The sequence below is a fragment of the Stegodyphus dumicola genome, chromosome 12, assembly GCF_044657685.1.
Source record: "Stegodyphus dumicola isolate Sdum_Otavi_A_Nest chromosome 12, ASM4465768v1".
Lineage (NCBI taxonomy): Eukaryota > Metazoa > Arthropoda > Arachnida > Araneae > Eresidae > Stegodyphus > Stegodyphus dumicola.
This window is the reverse complement of record NC_140779.1, coordinates 73,933,780-73,959,009: the sequence shown is the minus strand read 5'-3', so window position 1 is coordinate 73,959,009 and position 25,230 is coordinate 73,933,780. Positions and strand designations below refer to the sequence as shown.

Sequence of the window (25,230 nt, the reverse complement as noted above, 5' to 3'; positions counted from 1 at the left end):
CTGTTAAAATAAAATCTTGAAATTAATTTTTAACCTTTTAATGAACTGATTTGTGGATTTTGCAGGCGAACATAAGAACGATGACAATATAATGCTTCGCAGAACTTTTTTAACATTTGACAAATATTTTTCCGTAAATATTGCTGTTTCTGTTAACTGTAGCTTCATCTCTTTTTATTTCCCAATGTTACTACAAAGCTTACGCAAATAAATTATGCTAGTAACGTAATAAGTGAATAAAAAGCTCAATAACACTGCAAGGGGAGAAAATAAAAAACTAAATTCAAAATGAAATTCCCAAAAGTGGAAATTATCTCTTTAGTCTGTAAAACTTCAGAAAAAATGGGCGACCGAGAGTCAGACAGGCTGTTGAAAATGACCTAAAGTACTACTGAACACAGTGAAAACATTCATGAAAAAATGATTAAAATCTGTATTGTCGTTACCGCAGCTGCATAGCGCCCTTGGAATAAATCCAGTTCTCTTTAAATAACCCTTAAAATTTCTATGGCACACAAAATTTAAATTCAAATCTACTGAAAATTGATCGACTTTTGTTCTGTGAAACGTGTAGGTGGTGTATTTAATTATGGCAAAGCACACTAGGGCTATCTACCTAAGAGAAGGGATGCCTTCGTGGAGGACTTTCTAAGGGAAACTGGCTCGTGAAACGTGTAGGAAAAAACCTTTTTGTCCATTGTGCTTTTGGTGAGGCAAGCTATCTTCTGTTCCAAATACAGAGAAAAACATTTCTTTTAAAAGCGCTTCTGATTGAAAATTTAAACTTTGAGGTATAAATCAATATGAACTTTCCTGGCTAGCTTCGCCTATAGCATCAGTTCTGTATTTTCCAGAACTTTTACAATAGCCAGGAAGATAAACAGAATGAATATCGATATTAAGATCTTGCACTTTTTTAATAATTATTTGAAATGCAACTACGAGTCCCCTTGGGGTGCTAATTTTCTGTAAAAACTGTAGTGAGGAAAAACAATTACTATATATTAAAATGCTCATTGATATCAAACTGGTACATGAATTTTTAATCCATTTAACAACGAAAATGAATTATAGCAACTCAGCCTGAGAAACAGAGCCATCATTGCTAATTCTGTACTGTTTGAAGTTTCTTTCTTGTTTATCTTCACAAACAGCAAAAGCACACACAACTTTGCCATTTATCTTGCTTCTTCAATAAAACAAATTAATTGGTACTCCTCGAGAACAGCATCGGAACAGGCAACAATTGGTAGAGTGCTCCTATTAATAGCATGTGGCAGAAGCGCAAACGGAAATTGCGTTCAAAACAATTTGACGAGAAGTGCATACAAATGCTCTCATTCATTGCAAAATTTTTTTAAATTTCAACGTCAGTGAGCGGAATACCATAAATAATGAAAACAACCTTGTAATTAATAGTTCTGTAGCTTCGACCGATTTGTAAATGGAATCTTTCAATTTCTCTATACGTAATCAGTTTACTTTCTTCCGTAAGTCCCAAATCCTTTACGCGTATGAAATTCCTTACGCAAGGAATAATGCCGGTATTTCCTTGCATATAGAAAAATTTACGCAAGGAAATTGTTCTATCGCAACGAATAGAATATACGCAATGTTCTTTCTATACACTTACATCTGTTTTAACTCCGTAAGTATTCATAGAAATTTTATATAACCATAAACATACGTTTCCTCATTTATTTGAGGAATAGAAAATATTCCTCTGAAATTTGTTACACAACATAACTACTGAATTTTTGATTTGCAGTTCTTCGATAGGAACCTTTCCAAATGACAAACAAATTCTGCAATCAGTGTTTATTGTTTAGGTATGTTTCCAAAGCATTTACCAACCGCAGTGGCCGAGTGATTAAGATCGCTGAATATTAGTAGTTCAACGCAAACGAACGGGCTGGTGCATGGTTAATTTTCGAGACTTTTCGCTTGTGTAAGTGAATATAAACCAGTTTCCCTTAGAAAATTCTCTAAAAAGACATCCTTGCCAGTAACCAGATAGCTTTATTGTGCTTTGTCATATTCACATAACCTAACCTAATCGAGACATTTACTAAAACAGGAAGGAGACTAATACATCTGGTTTTTCCAATACTAGGTCATTCAGCTTGAGCACTTTTAGGAAAAGTAACAATTTTAAGCTTCTTTCTTACCGCTGTAAAATGTTTCTGATCCTTATGAAAGATAGATGGGTTAACATCGTAAAATCTCCGGGTCATTTCATTTGTAATTATCTGGCATGAACGATTTATTAAAAAATTTGTAACATCATTAACTTCAGCATTGAAAAAGGAAAATCATAATTATCTGTATCATAAGGAATTGTTATTCCATAAGCAAAAAGATTTATGGAATTCCCTATTATTATCTAAACTGTCAAGAGGAGATAACCGTTTCAGAATATCGTCTATTTTATCCCCAGAAAATGAAGTAACCTGCCTGGACGGAAGTTCTAAAACCTTAGTACTTTTCGAAAAATTCTTTCTTGACACCGAATGTATAAATTTTCTCCCAAAGATTTTGCATAGTAATATCCTTGAAGTTCCTTTCCTCTAAGGCATATATTTTAGCCATATCTAAATAATTGTTTCCGAAAATATGTCTTAAAATTGCATTTTTTGTTCTTTGATAGCTTCTTCTAATTGCTTTTAATACTTTACGCATACAAATGATCTCGATTAACAACAACGGAACACTGTGCAAGAGAGATTTCTTCCGTAGAATAGGATGTTTAGCAGTAGAAATAATAGAGTTCTGAAATGCGAGTAATTCTTCAACATGATTTAAGCAAAAATCCAGAATCAACATCAGTTTTCTCTCTCAATATTAAAAAGTTTACTTTCCGAGGAACATCTTATAACAGTTCCCAAATATGTCGAAAAAAATGTCAAGATATCACACAGAAATTAAGTTGCAAGGGTACAGCAGTTTTAGGCATTCTGAAGAAGTCCAGCAGTTATCATATCAGTGTAATTTCCCTCCTGTGGAGCGGTGTCAGAACACCTGGGTGCCAGGGCCGAAGGCTCTACCCCAGATCGAAAATTTGAGCTGATCTTAATTATACAAATATAACAGTTCACATTAAAGTGCCAAAAAGTGAATAAAGAATTTAGAAGAGTCTTATTTTATCAGCTCAAGTCTTATTTTATTAGAAAAATTTTTTTAATAACATTTTTATGTACCCCTTCATGTACTAGCTTTATGTATTTACCTTTATGTTTCGTGTATGGAAAACTGATGTTCATTTTAAATTTTTGCTTAAATCATATTGAAGAATTACTCGAATTTCAGAACTTATTATTTTTGCTGCTAAACACCCTATCATATGGAAGAAATCTCTCTTGGACCGTGTTCCGTGGCGGTTAATGCAATGTTAGTAATTTGTAAAAATGTGAAGAAATAAGTACTGGTTAATGGTTGTGAGTTGTGCATCTAGAAAAACATTCGAGCTGGGAACTAATAATCAGTAGTGGACAAATAAATACAGTTATACATGGCAAGGTGCAGAGCTTGTGGTGACTTAGTTAGTAATGCGAAATACATAAATAAGAAAGAGCACTGCTACCGAGGATATATAATCATTGTACATAAAGGGGTACATAAATAATCATTGTACATAAAGGGGTACATAACCATTTTTTTAATAAAATAAGACTTGGACACCATTAATTAGTGTTGTTCATGAAAATTTCCTCAAACAAGTTAAACAGAATAAATATTTTGTCAAAAGAATTATCTGCAGCCTGAGATTTTCTGAAGAATATTAGCAATGGAAAAACCTCTGAACATATTATATATTTCTTTAACTAACTTGAATATATCTGAGAGGGCATTTATACCTAAATCTTTGTTTTTACCCTGTTTTTTGCTGGTTTCTTAAACTCAGTCGTGGGATTTTGTGGGCTTTTCTTAATACCTTGGGTGATGTTAGCATAAAAAATTCCAGGAGTAGCCTGAGAAGATTTCTCCTTATTAACTTACTGATATTGTTAGTATTACTAACCTTACTGATATTGGTAGTATTTTTAACCAGTTTCGGGAACTTTGAACAACCCCTGTAGTTTGCTGTATGTCCTGTTTCCAGGCAATTGCAGCACTTAACTACAGCTAATTTCTTAGCTGAACAGTCTGAAGTTTTATGTGGGCCTGCGCATTTTACGGAGCGCGGATTAAATTTACAAGAATCAAAATGGTGGTGAAAGTGTTGGCATTTGTGAATTGCACAACACCCCCACTCACTTTGTATTCAACGATTTCAACGTAAAACAACATGAAGTATGTAATATCATAAACCTTCTCGACACCTTTAATATTATCTAGCTGAATTTGGAAGAGAGGCATTGGTGCACGCGATCGAGTCGATGCAATTGTTCAACTTTTCTTACTTTGAAACCCAAGTTCAAAAGTTCATCTTTAATTTCGTCTGTTGAACAATCAATTGATAGGCCTCTAATAACTACTTTAATGGGTTTGTCCATCTTTTTTTGAATAATATAATGTTCGACATTTTTAGCCTCAAGATAATTGGTGATTCCTCTATGATCATCATTGGTTTTAGGAAAAAGTTTGAAAAGGAGTCTTTTAGAAACACTTTTTAATCAATATATTTCATTTATTTGACGCAACAGATGGTATCCTTAAATTGACATCGATCAATATTTTAACATCTTGTAACTAGTACTGTTGATTAAATAACAATATTAAGTTCAGAAGTTTTACTGATAAAATGACCGATAGGTGACGCCACAGTCTTGGGATAGAATTTCCTATAGCCTGTTGTTTGATGTGCTGTGATAGCCCTCATGGGAATTTTCAACCTTAACTTTTGAATTTCTTCACTATTAAATTTTAAATCAGTTTCTTTTTTTTTACATCTCTTTCAATATTCTTTGTTTCCTGCCCCACATCAAGGTTTAAATTGCTTTTCGCATTTAATACAATGTTCAAGAGTCTAACATGGGGTCTCCGGCAGGCGTAGGCAGCATCGCCGAAAATTTTGGTTCAGAAGTTTAGGTTTATTTTATTTTTTAATGTTAGAAAAAATGCATACACCAAAAAGCTGTAATTATCCTAATAACCAAGTCCGTTCAGGACATTGATTCTAATCCCACATAAAATTTATAAAGATACCAGAATTTCACTAAATATAAAAGCAAATACAACAGGAGTATGGTGTGATTTAATGCTGAAGGATATTTTACGGGTTTCTTGCAGGATTTTTAAGCCATCGAATGGATCAGGAAATATGCTTCTAAATCAAATCTGCTTAGAATATCTAACTTAATTAGTAAGTTTTGGTGGCTTCTCCAAACTCGATAGAATTAGCTGCTGACACTTGTGGCTACTGACTGTGATCGTAGCTGATAACAACAGATTTTTGAAATAAACTTGTCTGACTGGAATTTAAATAGATTCTTTTAAACGGCCTCTTTTTTTTTTTTTTTTTTTTTTTTTCTCCAAATGACTTAAATGACGTCGCATACTTCATTGCCATGTTGAAGGAATTATAACATAAAATTCCATTAAATAGCTGCTTGACAATTTTGGTTTAATATCTCATTTTTAGCAGCTCCACTATTTTATTTTACGTTGCGCATAAATGTCCTTGAATGCTTTGATAGCTAAAAAAAAAAAAAAAAATTATAATGCATTTATACAAAAATCACATAATTTAAATTGTTTTATACTTTTTTTCATTGTAAATAAAAATAATACCAATTCTACCAAAAGTAGCATCTATACTCTCAGAAACTTATTTTTGTATTTAATCTGTTAAGTCGTTTGGGTTAAATGTATGTAATTTTATTTCATATCAGTCTAAAAAGATAAAATTCTATCAGTGCATTCATGATTAAATATTTGAATATTTGCTTGCTATTAGTCTTGAAATTATAATTTTTCAATACTTTAAGAACAATAATTTTTACAACTGAAACGAATCATTATTATCATTATAAAGGCACAGCCCCGATCCTCCTACCCAACCGTATGATCAAAAAATGGGACTGGCCATAAAAAAATATATATATTTAAGAAAGAAAAAGAAAAAAAAAATGTCCAAAATCTGAGTCTCAGTGCCCAATTCCAGTTCTATCTTTGTAAAAAAACTTTGTTTTCTTTCTTTGTAAACTGAAACGTATAATAGTTAACTTTTTTTTTAATTGAATAATTATATTCAATTAAAACTTATGTTTTAAATTTAAACTTATGTTTAAAACTTATGTTTAAAAATTTAAGCAGGAAATAAAATATTATACTTTTAACTGAGCATATTTTAGTACAGTAGTAAAATAATAGTATCAATTCATATATTTATCTAAGAAATTGGTATTCTAAAGAATCAGTGACTAACGTAAGCCAAATAACTGTCTTAAAATTGTTTGCACTTTGGAAATGTTTTTCCCAGTTATAAATAGGGATCTTTTAAGTCCTCAGTTTTTCCTATATGTAATGTACATGAAGTCCTTTACGAAGACGTCCCTTCCTTTAGGCAGATAGCCTTCGCAGGCTTTACCGAAACAAATATTTAATTTTTGAGGTGGTGCTATAAAGAATTATTACTGAATAAATTATACCCCCTTCCGAATAAATTATTTTCTGATGTTGGTTGTAACAATCAATTCTAATATGTTACTTTTGCATTTTATAAATGAATATGTTTTTTAAGACTGGATGTGTCTTTAATATGCATATTTATCCATTTCAGAACGTGTTTAAGAAGTACGATATTGATCACTCAGGATCACTGAACACGATTGAACTCAGAGCTGCTTTACATTCAGCAGGTAAGTAGGAAGCGTTCGTAAATCTGTTTCCGTATATAACTGAAAGCAATTTAATATATTCCGTATATTAAATTGCTTTCAGTTTGAACATGATTACTTAAAGGCTTGCATCACTTTTCATATTGTTGCCACCTAATTTTATCACCCTCTATTATATTTAAAGAAATTAAATAATGAAGAATCTGCATGAATGTATGCATGTTTCTCGCATCGTGAAAAAACAGCGTTACCTAGAGCCATCCAATTCTGAATAACATAGTCCTTCACCCGAACATGAGCACCAGGAAGCTCGAATTTTGAATTTCGAATTAATTTTATTATCTATTTCATATTTTGTAAAACTTTAACGAATTTTTTATTAAAAAATTCAACGATAAGAAAAATCCTTTAGAACAAGAGCGCGGCTACCAGATGTCAGCTGTTTCTGATCGTAGGAGTTTAGAACCTCTAAAACGAAACTTTTTTGACATATATTAAATTTAAAAATCTTTCCTTAAGAATGAAATATACAAGAAAGGGTGTGAGATTGGAAAATTATTTCTCCTTTTCCAAATATTTTTTATGTAATGACAAATGGTTGAAATTTTTGGGGATTAAAATTGTTGCCCCAACATTTTGCAATGCCTAAGGAAACTGAAAGAGTAATTTTTAAGTGAATCATATAGCAGTGAACAAGAAACCTGTTGCGAGGCATACAAGGATTCGAATAGTACCGGTGAGGAACAGTCGAAATTTTCAGAATGATAATTAATTATAAACAAAATTACATCTTCAAATTCTGATTTGAATACTGATAAATGCAGTGAATATAAATGTGACCGTATTGACCGGTAATACTGACCGTATTTTATAAGAATTAGTTGCATAGGAAGAAACACAATTTTAATACCAAAAGTAAGTACACTTCAGTTTAGCGAACGGAAAAATTGAGATATCGGCTACAATCCTGTTTGTTTCTTTCTTTCAACAATCGACAATCTTTTTTTTTTTTTTTTTTCTTCAAGTACCTACTTTAGCTCGTAAGTATTAAAAGAACTGTCACTCGAATTCGGATGACCCGAATACGGGTAACGTGTCAGTCAAAGTGTGAAATAAAGTAAATACACATAATGTTAATAATAAAAAGAACAACAAAAAAGTTTCTAGAGCCATCTTATTGAGAAAACTGAACACCGATATGATAAACTGACAAAAGACTGAAAAAAACACGATAATGTATGCAACATTGGGAATCGCTGCATCGGGAATTCTAACGCATACTGCTATGCTGCTTTTAAAAGTTTTGTAATGTTGAACTGTGTATGGTGTAAATGCTAAGAAAATGATGCTTAATAATAAAGTTAAAAAGACAACAACAAAAAATGGGGGGTTATAGGAGTAAGTGTAACAGCAGACTGTCAGACTGGTAGACTGCGAGCTCAGCGAGTGACGACCGTTAAAATCTGAAAACTTTTAGATTTTTTTATTTCTATTTTTTGCTATCCATCCATTATTACCAGGATTTTTGCTGGCTCATGCAGTCCTTGTAGCTTTTAAATTATGCCGTCCAGTGCCTCCCCTAATTCCAAATGTTTTGCCACTCCTAAATGCTGTGATGTTCTAAAACATTTGGTTCTAGTTACGTTTGTGGTTATTGCTTCCAAAGGTGATAAAGTTGGCCAGAGAGTTAATATGAGTAAAAATCCATGTACCGTAGGCATATCTAAACTCTTAGATGAGTGTCCACTTATTTTGATTCTTAGAGGTCTTTCATCATGGCTGTCTCAAAAATTGCAATTAAATCTTCATTCTTTTGGAATCGATTATAAAATTCACTTGTAGTCCCTATTGTACATAAAACAATTATGTGACCAGATTACTATTGTTTTTGAATGTTTGAGCTTCTATAAAAATGAAGCGACCGAGCGGTAAAGTCTCTGAACACTAGTTATTCGACTCGAGGTTCGAATCCTGGGGAACGGGCTAGCTGCATGGACGTTTTCGCGGTTTTTGCCATTTGGTAAAGTAGGTAAGAACCAGTTTCGCTTAGAAAGTTCTCCACGAAGGTATCCCTTCCCTTTGGCAGATAGCCCTCGTGTGCTTTGCCATAATTAACCAAACCAGTCTATAAAAATAAGTGAAAACAGTTTCAGGTACATTAATATTTTTTTCATATGGCGATAATGGGGACATTACACACATTACTTAACAATACTTATCACTCACTTCGAACATCAAAACTTAACTACAGAAATAGCAGCGTGACTCGTTACAGCGCTCTAAATTAATGCTTAACCAAACATGCTTTGCTTTTCGAGGTAATTATTTTTGGCAGACTGAAGGCTTAGCCATGAAGTGCTCTGTCTCGTTCTTGTTGTCGTTTATAAGCATTGCCATGAATTAGTTTATTTAAAAAGCTAAAATTTCCATTTTGTGTTTGCTTTATTAATGGTATATTAATGATATCTCTCGAAAAAATTTTTTTTCGAGTTCTAAGCGATCATAAAGTGTTAATATTCTTTTCTTTCTTTAGATTAATTACAAAATGGTTCATATTTTCCATTGATTTGGCTTTTGTATCTTCTCCCCCCCCCAATCCTACTACTTAAATTCGTAATTACATCTTTAAAGATTCTATTCCAGATATGAAATCCTGGCAATTGTCATGCGGGTTTAAAACTGCTGAGCATTAAGAGTTCGATCTACGCTCGATTTCTGGCGAACGTATAGACTATACATGGAGTTTTCTCTTTTTTGAATGAGTAAAATGAATATGAATGGGTCAGTTACCCTTGAATGTTTTTCGTGATGGCACCCGTGCCTAGACAGATAGCCCTCGCCTATTTCACTAAAATCAAATAAACAATAGCAAACTACTGGATATCAACTCCTGAAATGTGTATAATATTCTTTGGCATCGGGATTTTATATATATATATATATATTAAATGGAAATCTCGCCGTTATCTCCTATGAGAGTCCAGTTAATTTACATCCACGCTTTCTCCGCCGTACCCGGGCCCTTCGGTATCGTAATCGCCTTCCCTAGCCACGATGCCCGTCTGAGCGGCTGAAATACCGTCTAGACCAGGGGTTCTCAACCGGTGGTACGCAAGAGAAATATAGGTGGTATACAAAGAAGCAAAGTATTTTTAATTATTTAAATTCAAAAAATTAAAACCCCAACATCATGATTAGGTTTTTTCTCTAACACTCGTAAATTTATGCGATTTGGGCTTTGTTCAAGAGTGGTGGTGGTAGTCGTACTTTACAGTGGTGGTACTAAAGGTTTTCAATTTTTGTTTAGATGGTACGTGTTAGTCAAAAAGTTTGAGAACTACTGGTCTAGACGTCTGGGCGAATTATACATTGGTTAAACAAGATAATTTTTGAAATTCCGCAGAAAGGTGCATGAAATGTATGATCCTGAGAAAGAAGTTCGCAAAATAATTCACTGCGCATGCATGTTGACTGAAAAATCATATTTTCAAGCTCTCTTCTGCCGACGTTTCAAAAAACATTTCTAGTTAGTAGATTAAATTTCTTGGAGGCTTTTCACTTTTTAAAATATATTTCCTTATAATTAATCCTAGTCCTTATTTATCCTTTAAAGGAGTGCTTTTCAACCTTTTGACTAACGCGTACCATCTAAATAAAAACTGAAAAACTTTAGTACCACCACTACATTTTACAATGATTATTTTTCAATTTTTCAATAGAAATATTAAAAAAAGAGACATATTTTGTCATTTTCACAACCTATTGGCTATTTGTATTCAGTATGCACACATAAAAAGTATTAGATTAAAAACGGATTACAATTTTAATTATCAAAATTAACATATATTACCTTAATTCTAAAACTTAGTGTGAAATGTAGGCCTGTATAAAAGAGATCAGTTTCTTTTCGTATGGTCTTATTTCACTTAGTTTTAACCTTAAATTAGGATCCACTTTTAATTTTGTTCTGTATTTATTTTTCAAATATAACACGGAAGAAATTCCTTGTTCACACAAATAGGTTGTGTGAAAAGTCAATAAAAATTTAATTTCTCTATTTGAAATGCCTTTAATTTTTTTTTCCGATACAGCCAAAAGTTAATAAGGGTATTATTTTTTAAATCTTCGGTTAGAGTTTGATCACAGGAAATTTCTGTCAATTGTTCTTTTTCTGAACGATAGAATTTCAGGTACATTCGAACGAAACGGATTTCTGATCGAATATCTTTTTCATTATTCTCGGGAAAATGCATGTTGAAATTATTTATCAATCAAAAACGATTATCTATCTAATTGTAAACAAATAAACACTTTGTCTTTGTAATCCTAAATTTAATTCATTTAACTTTCCAAAAATATCAGCTAAATATGATTATACACTCGCCAACCATAATTCACTAAATAAACATTTTTGGAATTCAAATTCTGAAGCGCCAAGGGAATTTTAAATTTCTGATCGAAGTTCAAAAAGACGATTTAAATCTTTGCCTCTGGATAACCACCTTACTTCGGAATATAACAAAAGTGTTTCATGTTCACTGCCCATCTTTTGGCATAAAATCGTAACTATTCTTGAATTTAAAGCTCGGCTTTTAATAAAATTAACAATTTTCACAGCTTTGATTTAAAACAATTTTCAGGTTTTGGGCAGCTGAAAAAGAATATATTTTTTGTTGGCCGTTGAAACTGTTGTACGGGCTTAATTTGCATTACTCTACTCCTTTTGCTGATTTTTGCCTTTTTATAAGCTTTTATTTCGCTTACTCATGGCGTTTTACTAGAAGTGGAATTTTGTCATCGATTTTTAACTTACTTTCTGATAAGCTGTCGAGTACACGCTGTTTTTGGATGACAATGCAATGTGGTGAAGCATTTTTTTTTTTTTTTTTTTTTGTTTAATGTATAAACGATTTTTTGCCTATATCATGGTTTAACAAATATACTTAAAAATCTCAGAAATTTACTGTTTGTGCCATATGATATAGCAAACAAAAAATCTTTAAAATAAAATTTGTATGAAAGTTGTAACTTAATTCCCGACTCTTAGGCGAAATTTCGAAAGTTGCTTTATTTTTTTCACAATTTGAGATTATGATTTTTAAGTTTCAGCATCGAAAAACATATTGGATTTGAAATTTTCACACATTATGAAACAAACTTTTCATCGTCTTTTAAAGTAAGAATAAAAAATATTCATTGAGTGATTTTCTTTTCATTTTTTCAAAGAAATGTACTGCAAACTGAAGCAGATGAGACAGAAAGCATTTCTTGCGGGAAAATTGCTTTTGAGCCTGCCATCTTGGCCATGACGAAGTTTGCCATCCTGCTGCACTTAATGATGAATTGGCGATATTCATTTTTTATTTTAGCTTCAATTAAAATACTCGTTGTTATTATATGGATAACGTTGTTGTTATCCTTTTAATGCATTCATTATCATACACATTTTAAATAAAATCTTACTGTTTAAAAACCTTTTTTATTGTATTTTATTACATATTATGCTTATCTGGAGTAATCGCTTATAGAAAAGAATTTGAAAAATATTATCCACTTTTGTGTAGAATCTACAATCAGAGTCGTAGCTAGCATTTTCAGCGCCTGGGAACAGATGAATATTTCTAACCCCCACCTGTTTGCTAAGAATGGAAAATACTTAGTTCTAAAATTTCAAATCATTTTGGCTCCCTCTGGATGCTGCGCCCAGGGGCAGATGTCTCCCTTGCCTTCCTCTAACTACGTCCCTGCATGTAGTTAAAATAGGTTATGAATTGTTAAAAGGCTGAGCGTTTTGCAATAAAAAAAGATTTAATCGGCTCTAACACTATTACAAAAACACTAATCTATACCTAAGTCTATTTGGCTTAGATATAGATTAGTGATACGTATTTTTAAATTATCGAGACTCTTTTTTATGACTTTCTGTGACTGTATTTTTTATTCAATGTGTAGGATACCGTCTGAACTTCCATGTTTTACGAGCATTAGTTCTTCGTTATGGTAAACGTGGAAAAATCAACTTTGATGACTTTATTATGTGTGCTGTCAAACTAAAGACCATGATAGGTAAGTTTTAACCATTATTTCTTTAAATTTCGTCGAGCTTAGGTATAAAGTAACACTTTTAACATTCTTGTTATTGAAGCAGATTAAATGTTGGATATTGAAAATAACTGAATAATAAGTTTACTGCAATTTTCCTTCATCACTGCTTTCTCAAATGTTCTTCAATAAATTTTTAAAACACCCTCATAATAATTATGTATTAGTAATATATCGCTGAGTGTTAATGCCTACGACATAGAATTTAATTTTTGAATAGTTAATAGATTATAGTATTATTATTGATACTATTATTATGTAAACATTAAGTGAAAAATTTTATTAACGGTAGAAATTTGTGTCTCCTATTCACTAAATTCCAGAAAATAAGCCTCATGAATAACTGCAACTTATTCTGCTCATTGATGATTATTTTGATAATAATATTCAGTTTTATTATGCCGTTACACTGGAATTGCAGCTTCAGGTCTTTTATGTTTTCTTTTAGAAGAGCAATAAAATATGTCGAAAGGTTGTCTTCTTTGTGGTGTGCGGCTTGATAGAAGAACTCTAAAAAATCCAGTCTAAAAATGTGAACTATCCAGTCTAAAATGTGAGATGCTTCATTAACAACACAACATACTTTATTAGTAGTTACAAAAGACTTTAAATGATAGAAGCATATTAATTACAAACACATAAGCAGCAATCATGGCTGCTTCCCCTTTCGTTCTGATTTTAAGTCTTTCTGGTTTTATTTTAGTCCTCAGTTCACTTTAGTTCGTAAGGTTCACTCAGTTCACTTCAGTTCTTGCTCAGCAGCGACATTTCTGTGGTAGTCTCTTCTGCCCATTATCCCATTTTAGATGTTTATGTGTTGATATAACATAAACTTGCTGTTCTGTTGAAATAAAAGTAATATTAACATTTTGAAAAAGATATAAATTACTTATTGCTCTAAAATTTTGATTTATTGGGATTATCTTTATTGTGATTTTTCTCTTAAGTACTACTACTATACAGCTACATTATTAAAATCAATATTGTATCAACTGGCAACATATAATCAGAAAATAACGTTACTCTGATATACCAGTATTAATATTTGATTTCTTACTTAACTTATTGCTCAAAGGTTAAGAGTAAGGGAAATTTCAAAGCATGTGTGAAATTTGAATAACTGGATGATTGCTTGATATCTAGATGATTAAAAAGAGCATAATAAACAGCTTGAAATTTGGAGGAAAAATTAGAAGCATTTTAATATTTGTTATACTTTTATAAATAAAATGGGAAATCATCTTTCATGAATGCTATGCTCTAAAATTAACTATTAATTTAAGAAGTATTTATTTCTCTTTCTCTAAAGCAACATTACAATAAAAATGTATAAAAATTGTAACTTAATATATTCGTTCCCTTTTTTAGAAACCTTCCAAGAAAGGGATCCTCGCAGAACATTGAAGGCCACCTTTACTCTAGATGAGGTAACTTTTATTTGTTACAACTATTAATAGCATTTAACTTAAAATTAGAAGTACTAAATGCTTTCAGTATCTCTAATTTTTAGTCAATAAATGGTAAATCACCGAACTTAAATTTAAAGTACAGCTGGATTTTTTAAATTTAAAATACTTGAACTAATATTTTAAAATGTTTTAAATTCTTAAAATTCCATGAATAAGAAATTTAAAAAGTTAGAATGTGCTTATCCGTTTATCCGGGGGTCCTGCGATAAGCTGACTACTTGCCCAGGCAAGGTACTCAAGCACCCCAGAGCCCACGGTCTACTGCCGGCCATGGCTCTCCAAAGGCTGTTTGTGCCTCTGAGTTTAGTTTAGTTTAGAATGTGTTTATATATTCGGATACCATACTGATTATGATAGTTTGTTTAAGTTTCTGAATCCCCCCTCCTTGATCAGTTAAATATTTCTACAAGGCTCTGAATTGGGGAAAATTGAATTTTCCTGTTATCACACATATATTAAATGGTTAATTTATCAGATGCGAATTGCTGTGTTATTGCACAGAAAGTATGTGATTGTTGTTCAGAGCTGTTTATTTAAACGTCCAACGTCTGTTTGTTGAGTCCATCATGATAGACAATAAACAAGCCTTTTTCTTAATATGACAACATACAGTGGTTTCGGCATTACAGAAGCCGCTAGTGTTTCGGATTTTATCTGGCTGATATTTGGTAAAATATATTAAAAATAGTGTAAAATTAAAAAAAACATCAAGCCTGAGAAATACCAGTTGAAAATAGATAGTTAAAAGAAAGTAGACAATTTGTTGAATCATGTTCCAATGCGATATAACAGTTTGGAATTAACATCTTGCAGAACACCTAATTCACCAGGCATTGTCATCTCTGAACTATTATAGCGATGGTCCTTAATACTTGCTATTTTTTTCGACTACATACGAGAAACTGCTTTTTACATCGAATTTCATTCAATTGTTTGATGCTTTGCTGTTTATTCTGATGTTCGACGAGAATTTATCCCACTCTTGCAAGAGTCTCACAGAATCCCATGAAGAGCCTCACACATGTTAGTCCGTACTTGTGAATCATTTTTGAGGACGAGAAATAAAAGGTGGCACTGTGTCTTGTATTTTCTCACAGTCGTTTTTGGGCTGACAAAGTTTTGAAGTGCTGGATAACTACTTCTACATGGCGTAACAAATTCGGTATTTCCTTCCACATGTGCGTATCTACCCTAACATAAATTTAACATTCCAGATCAGAAAAGCATACCGAAAAATATGGGAATAAGCGATCTGTTTAACATGAAAATTATATCCAATATGATGGTGCTGATTAATTTATTCTTGAAGTCACTTATAGTACCGCAGTACAATATGGTCAGAATTTGAACGTTGTTTATCACTGCCGCAATGCAATTGGCTGTCAGACAATCAGACGATCCGCTGACGAAACATCAGATTGAAATTCGTAGTTATATCATTCGAGGTAGCAGTATTTTGTGCCTGAATTATCGCTTTAATTTTTAAATTTAATCTGTTGATCTCCGTCTTCATATTCGGGATCCATGTCTTATTAAAACATTTCGAAATCTGTTACGTACTGCATTAACTTCTTCGATATGCATTGGAAGTTTATGCTTGTCAAAATTGTCGGCGATCTTGCGTGTAGCTTTGTCACGTGATTTTTGAAGAAAGTCCGTGAAACCTCTGATTGCATTGTTGATGTCGGCTTCGGTGTCCAGTGTACCAGTGTTAGCATTTGAAGTGGCTGCAATATTATGAAGCAAGTCACAGCCATTACATTAATTGGGAATGGGGAATTTCCGAAATAGACTAGCTCGGGGGGCATTTGGTTGTTGACTTCTATAAGGACCTTGTATAATCTGATGAATCTTCTGTCCTTAGCCAATCACATCTTGTGAATGGACGAATCAGAAGGAAACATAATTAGAATGAAGCAATAGTTTCGTTATTTGCAATACAAAAATTTTTGATTAGAAATAGTTCGGACTATCTCGTTGAAACATTTTCATTATGGAAATTATGTCAAATATCTTGGATGTTAGACGGGTAATCAGGTCTGATATCCTGTATGTTAGACATATAATAAAACATTGTGTTTAAAATTATTAAAATTCCATGAATAAGAAATTTAAAAAGTTAGAATGTGCTTATCCGTTTATCCGGGGTTCCTGCGATAAGCTGACTGCTTGCCCAGGCAAGGTACTCAAGCACCCCAGAGCCCACGGTCTACTGCCGGCCATGGCTCTCCAAAAGCTGTTTGTGCCTCTGAGTTTAGTTTAGTTTAGAATGTGTTTATATATTCGGATACCATACTGATTATGATAGTTTGTTTAAGTTTCTGATAGTTTGTTTAAGTTTACATTGCCAGTCTCTTTCGAAGATAATTCCCTAATTTTTCGAGGATAATGGTAAAACTCTAATGTTTGGGCACATTTGCCTTTAAAAAGGCGGGATTTGCGCATTTAACTGGAACGAATATCTGAAAATATGGGACAGTGATGATGAACTTATGACAGATTACAGATGAAAACATCGTGGAGGGAAACGTCATGGCGAAAACAACACGAAGCGAAAATTCATCGTACAAAGTAACGTGGGAGAAAAAGAGAAAGCAACTGGAAAGCATCGCAGTTCTAAAACATCTTGGTTCAAAACATCGTCGCAGAAAATAAAACGGTTAAAAAGTATAGTATATTAAAACATCATCGTAGAAAGTATCGTGATAAAAAATAGTAAATATTTTTACCCCTATTTTTCATATTTTGGAATTAAATTTTTGCTAAAAAAGCAAAAAGGAAGCTCAAGCATTCAAAAACTGAAAATGAGTAAAAAATTAATGCTACCCATAACAATCAATAGACTTTTAAACTTGTCGAGCTAAAATTAAAGGTCATTATTTTAGTAATCACCTTTATGAAGTTTTGTTGGTAATTTTTCATGAAAAATATAGTATAAAAATGATTAGAAAAGAGAAGATGAGTAACTACGTGGGGTTACCTATATCAAAATTTTTTATCTATCAAATTGTCAAATTTTCTTTCACTTTGCTAACCTGATATTCTTTTAGTAAAAATTAAATCTTATTGTTTTGTTTATGCATCTTCTTAAAATACCATTAACAGTTTCGCGTACAGCATGCAGTTAATCGTCTGGAAGTTGATTCGTTAGTTCTGAAGAAACATGTTAGGTGTAACTATGTACCAGATGTATGGTGTGCATAATATTTCAATACGGGATTCGGATTTGTTGAGTTACGGCCTACCACTATAAGGTATTTCTTAAGCCTTCTTAGCATGTCTTCGTAGTCTCGTAGTCAACACGCTCGGCGCGTATTCGAGAGACCCATGATTCGAGTCCCGGTAAAGATATTGCTCATTTTTCACGTCTCCTGCTTTCAAAAAATACCTAATGTCTCTACACCATACTAGGACTATCTTCCTGAGAGGAATGATGCATTTATGAACCACTTTCTCAGAAATTATCTCATATCCACGTTATACGTCAGAAAAACCACACAAATCTCATTCAGCTAAGTCGTTCTATCTTCGTTTGCACTACCAGTGTTCGGCGACTTTACCACTAGACCAACTGGACATTTCCATTCAGTTTTTGGATGCACAAGTTTCCTTCTTGCTTTTTTAGCAAATAAGTATAACTTAATTTAAAACTCTGAAATATAGAAGTAAAATATTTCTCATTCTTTCTTGCGCTCACAAATTATTACGCGAACATACATTTACAACTCTTTAATACTTGGGGGAGATGTCTGTTGTATTGTCGTAATGTGATGATTTGTAGGTGCTTTATTTTTTACCACGATATTTTAAAACTGAGATATTTTTGAAGCGCTTTATTTTCGAGACCATGTTTTATATCCCTGTGTTTTAAAAACAGCGATATTTTCTCTTTACTTTCTCTCACGATGCTTGTTTGCTCCACGACCTTGCTTGTTTGCTCCACGACGCTTGGCCGCGAAGCTTTCGACGGACACCTTTATAACATAATAACACAATATGTGACACGCAAATCCATTTTGGGTACACGCATTTCCAGAGCCGTGGGCGGAGAAAAAAAATTGCAAAATGCAAAAATATTTGTCTCTTATAACGGCCTTTTCATTGTCAACATGTGCTGGGCTTCCGTTCGGCTCGAATTCATTCTGGGAAGATGGATTATTCTACAGAGTTAAGAAGGGTTTTCTTCGAATTTCTACATGCCGAACTCAAAGGTTATGCCATTACTCATCTAGGATTTCGTCAAAAGGAATGTTTACATATGAAATATTTGAAACTTTTGCAAGTTGCTTTCATAGAATTCTTGACTAACATACTTGTAAGACGATATCAGAAGCTTGTAGGTATTATACTACTATAACGATTGGACGGGAAAACTTTTGTTTGGGTATACCATATTTGTTTGGAATACGACTTGAATTTCACGAGTCATGATTCTGTGTGCTACACTTGTTTACCTCTTTCGAGACAATACTACGAATGCCCATGAACATCTGACCCCTGTTGCTACAGTTCAGTAAACAACCTAGGCTATAATTCTGAATTTTCAAGTGATTTTGTATTTTTACACGTCAGGTTTTTGTAAGTTTACTAGCAATAAGTTCTAGGAAAATTAATGAGAAGAATCAAGCAACGAAAATAAATACTAAGATCACAAAGGAGTGGAAAAACGAGATCGCTGAAAAAATATGAAGACGGCATGCTTAGGCAGGACTTGGCTTATTACATAACGTATTCCAAATATGATGGCGTCTAAGATTTAGAAAACCAAAGACGCTATAAGTGGGCTAACATGGCGAAGGGGATGAAATCGATAACCAAACAAAGATCAGAAACATTAAAGTACGTTTAAAAGCTGCTATTGATCTGGATAGCAGAAAAACATTTATGTACAGAATCATGCCAGGGCTTCATTTACGTGTAATGAATTTATGAATTTCATCCACTGCATTTGTATTTGAGTAGTAAACAATGCTATAATAATAGGATTTTTTATTAGAAGGATTATTTTCCCTTATACCTTTATTTCTTATCGGACATGTTCATTTGGTATACACCAAGGATCTGCAATAAATTAATGATGGATACCAAGTTCCCACTGCGTAGAGTAAAAAGAAACCATTTTAGAAATTATTATTGTAAAAGACGCTTGAAGATTTTCAAATATTTTGGAGAAATATAATGATAAAATATTTCTTTTTATTATATTGAAGCTTTATATTTTTCCATATATTTATCTAATTTTATAAAAATCATTGAATCATTCTGAAAAATTCCTTGATGTGTAAAATTTAAATCGTGCATATTCATTCTGGTGCTATTTGTAGAGACATTAGGTATTTTGGAAGCAGAAGACGTGAAAAATGAGCAATGCCCTCGCCGGGACTCGAACCACGAATCTCTCGAATACGCGCCGAGCATACTGATCTCTACACCACGAAGGCATGCTAAGAAAGTTCGAGAAATACCTTACATAATTCCCTTTTTAAAGGGAGACAGGGAATTAAGGGACCCAATCACCAAGTCCTGGTGGTGGAGAATCATCATCCACCATCTTTTTTTTTTACTTCGGGAGCCACTGTAGAGACATTAGGTTATTTCAAAGCAGGAGACAGAAAAATGAGCAATGCCCTCGCCGGGACACGAACCACGGACCTCTCGAATACACGACAAGCGTGCTAACTTTTACGCCACGAAGACATGCTAAGAAGGTTGAAACTTATATACCTTATACATTTATCTGTTGTATAAAGTATATAGTCTATAATAGTTTATGAGCAAAATGCTAGAAAAATATTTTATATATAGATGTAGTGCATATTTTAGTAAAGTGAATTTTTTTCCATGTAAATAATAACGCATTTAAATATTTCAGTGGGTTGAAAAGACTATGTACAGTTGAAGATAATGAAACCTTAATCAAGATCCAGAAGCATTTTGCATTCTTCCCTTTACATTTAAGAGCTTCCTGTTTGAATTCAGTATTTGTGTCACCAAAGTTCTGTAAATTTTGTTTTTTTTTTCTATTATACATGTGCTAATGAATTATTCCATGATGATAATTTCAATGTAAATATTTCAAAATATTCATCTTAGTCTCTCAAGTGTTTTTAAGTACCTAAAATTCTTCCACATCATGTACAATCAATGAGTTCCATTGATTTTGACTTCTAGGTGTATAGTGTATGTATAAACCTATATTTAAGGTTAAATTTAAAATGAAAGGATTGAGGCACAAGAAATATTTATTCGAACATTAATTTTTGTATTAGTTAAATCTGATTAAATGTATTTTTACCTTGAATTTTTATATAATGATTGGTATACAGATTCAATACTTATTCTGCTTAAATGTACAATAAAACTCAACTAGTATTATATCTAACGAATTATGTTTTTTAAAGTACAAAATGATATGTGATTTAAAATAGTAATGTGAATAATTATGAATATGCTGCTAATAGGTATTTATTTACTGGCCAACTAATTTGTAATCAGATATCTATAGAAAAGCAGTGACATATTTTGAAATATTTTAATGCATTTATGTATTATTTCACTAAAAAAAATTGCGTATTCATCTTATTCCATCCAGACCTGGAAGAAGCTTTAAATACGTATTAGTGCCTTTATCATTCTAATAAATATCATAAAATTTATCATTCTATTTCTTTACCATATAGCAGTTCTAAATTGTAGGGTGATATTTTTAGGCTTTCCTTTATTAATGTATATTTATATTTATATACATATGTATAATTGGATTAAATATATATACTAATGTTTTGAATGACTTGTGAATTATTTAAATAAATTTCACTGTAAAAATTAAGTGCAGAAAACATTTCAAAAACGTTTAAATAAATCTATTTTTTAAATTAACTAACAATACTTATTAAATTTTCTAAGTAATTTCAATACACGTAAATGATAAGGAATTAAAAGTAAATTGGATTAGAAATTTAACAATGGAAGGTAGTTGTCAGAAGAACAGTTGTTTCAGACTTTTGATGTTTGACAAATCTGAAATGGTATTAAAAATAAGTTATTCCCGAATCACTAATACTGAAAGTTTAAAGTTTTTTCTTGCGTTAAACAAAGATTTAGAGAACAAAAATTTCATCATATATGTCTTAAGTGCACTTTTGATGCCTATGACACCATAATCACCATAGTATTAAAGTTGCGCTTAAAATAATAAAAATTATTCGGCGTTGACTAAACCATGTTACCTCTAATAAAGAGTTCTGAACCAAAATTAAGGTTACGTTTCTATAGTACTTAAGTATTTCAGAAATATTGCAATATAAAAGGAAAAAGGCCTAAGATCTTCTTTCTATCTTGGATTTTCACAACTGATTTTATATTGATGGAAGAAGATTTAACAAAAAAGTTACACCAATGGAATGCACATGACATTTATACTGTCGTCCACAGGTAACAGAATCCTCGTTAGCACTTTGTCAAAGTACTTCAGACTATCTGTTAGGGGTATCAGAAAAAAAAAGTAACTATTTGAAAGGTTAAAGGAAAATCTTAGTATTAAGTTTTTTTTTTCCTTTTAATGATTGCTATAACCTTCTATTTGAAGTACGGCCTCTATGTTTGTTCCGTTCAACATGAGAGTTCAATTATATTGGAGCGACATTTTTATTGGAAATCACACGGAGACGAATGCATGATGCCCGATATTAACTGGACTGTATTTTGCCCTCTCTTTCATTTCTAAATTATGTCGGAAGAAGTCTATAATTTATACTGACTCTATCTAATAGTTCGATAGAAATTTGAGAACAACTTTTGATACCCGGAATCCTTTAGTTGTGAAATTTTTAAAACTAACTTTAAGTATCTCTGCTGGATTCCCAGACATATGTAAGGATTAAAGGCAACTAGCTGACAGACATCACAGCAAGGTCTGCTGTAAAACTATCCTTCCAAAAATATTAATTAGCCCGCTCATCAAAATAACAATTTGGATTATTGGCAAGTATTTTAGGATGATAGCTAAATAATAAATTGAGGATTATCAAACCCTAGAGTAGAATATCGGAAGAAGACTAGAAATGGAAAGGAGGCGGTTTTTTAACACCTTTTAGTATCGATCACTCCCGAATTACACGTAACTTTCTGCTGAAATATGAGAGTGAATCTATTTGCTCAAACTGTCTCTCAAACATGAAATGTGTTTTGACAGATTTCTTCTGAGATATTTTAATGGCGGCCGTTTGATCGAAAAAGACGTCAATTTGGACCTGTCTTAGTATTTAAAACAGACTGGTCTTTAGTATTATATCTGAATCAGTTTCACTGTCATTCTGTTCAATATATGGCGTATTATGTGTACTGATGTTTTACTCGTTTTTACACTAGTGTACATTTTTCAGGAGATTTTATTTGATTTTTATATATATATTCATCTTAAAACTTTCATTCGCTTTTATAAAACAGCATTTATGAATTATCATCAAAATACATTCTTTCACAGTATGGAATGCAGTTACTACTTACATAGCGCATTCATAACCTTTCTAGGTTATAGCCATAAAATCCGCTGTAATACTACCACGAAATCGGACTTTATCCTCTATGCTGTCCTGACATTTCCCCAACAGGTTATTACTTTAGCTAGCCATCTATTATAACTATTCTTTGTTCAAGAAATGATTTGCCAAAGACACATCAATTTATCGGGCAGCGGAGACTTTCATTTCCAGAGACACTAATTTTTACAAACGTGTTATAAATTACCTTATCGCGTATTGGCAACAATGTGCTGTTGCTATTGCTGATTACATTAACTAAACAGGCACTGTTATTCTTTTTATTCCCTTATTTTTCATTCTTTCCAAATAGGCTGTTTTGTTTGCATCAACTCAATAATTGCTGTCTTCATAGGATATTTTTATACACCAGGCAATTTATCGCAAGCAATACCATCTCTAACAGCTTCTAGGGTTACCACAAAGCCTTAAAATCAACAGAATCATGGGTGGTATTGTTAGTAATGTATCGCTATTACACAAGTATCCTTTTCGGAAATAGAACTACTTGGAAGAGAAATCGCAAACCAAAATGATCTATTCTTCAAACAAGAAATCTACAATATTATGAATGGCATTTTTAGATAATGGCGAAACACGTTAAAGCTATCTGCCCAAGGCAAGAGATGCCGTGGAGGTCTTTTTAAGGACAACTGACAGGAATTCATGTTATATACCAGGAATACCATGGAATTCCTATGCAACTAACCCGTTCGGCGGAATTTAAACTCAGTCGTATTAACAGTGTTTAGCGGTTAAATTATTATCGAAAAGTTACATTCCTTCCTTTTTAATTTTGATTTAAAATGCATTTATACTTCTTATTAATTCAATAAAATTATTTTATTTCCACCGAAGTTCAAGATTTAGTTCATTCATTTTGGTTGTTATGTCCATAAGAAAGGCTAAATCAGATAACCTGCCATGATCACTAAGTTCTTCAAAAGTTTCATTTTTGAATTCTAAAAATTGTTTTATCTCTGGAAAAAGATCTAAAAATCGTTGTAGGGCTTCTCTCTTAGTAAGCCATATAATTTTCAGAATGTTATGAAGTTCCATTCTCAGCGTCAAGTTCATCAGTCAGTTCTTTGAACAATGTATTCTGAAGTGGTGTAATAGGAATAGGTTTTATAATTTATCGTACAAATTTCATCACGTGTCCATAAGGTAAAAATTTGGACATAATGCCTTTTATAATGATGCAGTGGCAGTTAAAAAGAGATTGGAAAGTCAACATTATTTTTATATAATGTAATAAAACCTACAATAGAACCAATTATAGTATGTGCGCCGTCTGTTGTAATGGACACAAGTATTTGAAGCATAAGATTAATTTCAATTATATGGTTTCTTGGTGTAAGTCAACTCCGCGTATACTGCATTTTAAAGGCAAAACTGACAGTATATCTTTCTTCACTGAGAAATCACACGAATCGAAAAACCATACTTACAAAAATATATACTTGATTCCTCGATGTACATTTAATTATTTTCCCGATGCAGAAGGCATTACTTCTTTTATTACGTTGCTATTCTCAAAGTGTATTTTGTGATTTCCAGTTATATGTGCAAACTTGTGTGATGCAATTGTAGCAACCTCTTCATTTTATTTGCGAACTTGATAAACATTGACAACGAATCAGCTTTTCAATATTTTCAGTTAAACTATTTCCTACTTTGCTCGAACGATCAAAATTCTAAAACCAATAATACTTTTCATAGGAATATAGAAACGTGGTCAGCATCTATACTTAAGCAAAAAAGCAATCTAATAAGCTGTTCCTTATTAATAATAATTGTTGTTATTATTATTATTATAAAATATAACAAAAAGAAAACAAAAACAGGAGATATGTCCATAGATAATGCTAAGCAAAATAAAATTTCAAAGCAAATCGCTCCCCACATTGTTTAAAAGATCACGATAGCACCAATTACAGAGATTACCCGATATTCATGACGGAGACTGATTTATGAACGAAACAAATTTAAAAACTGAAATACTCAAAATTTATTTAAATCGCTGTTGTATATGCAAAATACAGAACGAGAATAAAAATTCTGGCTATCAAAGCATAAAAAATATGATTTTGCCTAGGAAATAAACAGATTCAACGTTCTATAAAAAACGGGCATGTGTTGTCACAGAATTCAGTTTTAGAAAAGAAAATATTGAAATGAATTACATTTTACTATGCTAATTCTATTTTAAGAGAGTGTTGAAATATAAATTTGAATAAGAACATTTCGCACTAACATAGGGATCTACATGGAGAAAAATGTAATGATCATTGCATTAAATAACAAAGCTGTTATTTAATTGATTTATTGCATCATTAC

At 32.2% G+C, this 25,230-nt stretch overlaps 1 protein-coding gene across 8 annotated transcripts in view; it reads left to right on the top strand.

Annotated features, from left to right (window-relative positions):
* LOC118183057 (calpain-B-like) overlaps positions 1-21,132 on the top strand; it is a 207,537-nt gene extending 186,405 nt beyond the window's left edge. For all 8 annotated transcript variants that reach the window (XM_085806582.1, XM_085806581.1, XM_085806579.1 and 5 more), the window contains 4 exons: positions 6,722-6,800; positions 12,732-12,845; positions 14,250-14,308; positions 20,223-21,132. In XM_085806582.1, coding sequence (XP_085662708.1) covers positions 6,722-6,800; positions 12,732-12,845; positions 14,250-14,308; positions 20,223-20,249 — 279 coding nt within the window. In that variant the 3' untranslated portion in view covers positions 20,250-21,132. The remainder of the gene's footprint in view (positions 1-6,721; positions 6,801-12,731; positions 12,846-14,249; positions 14,309-20,222) is intronic.
* The last annotated feature ends 4,098 nt before the right edge of the window (positions 21,133-25,230 follow it).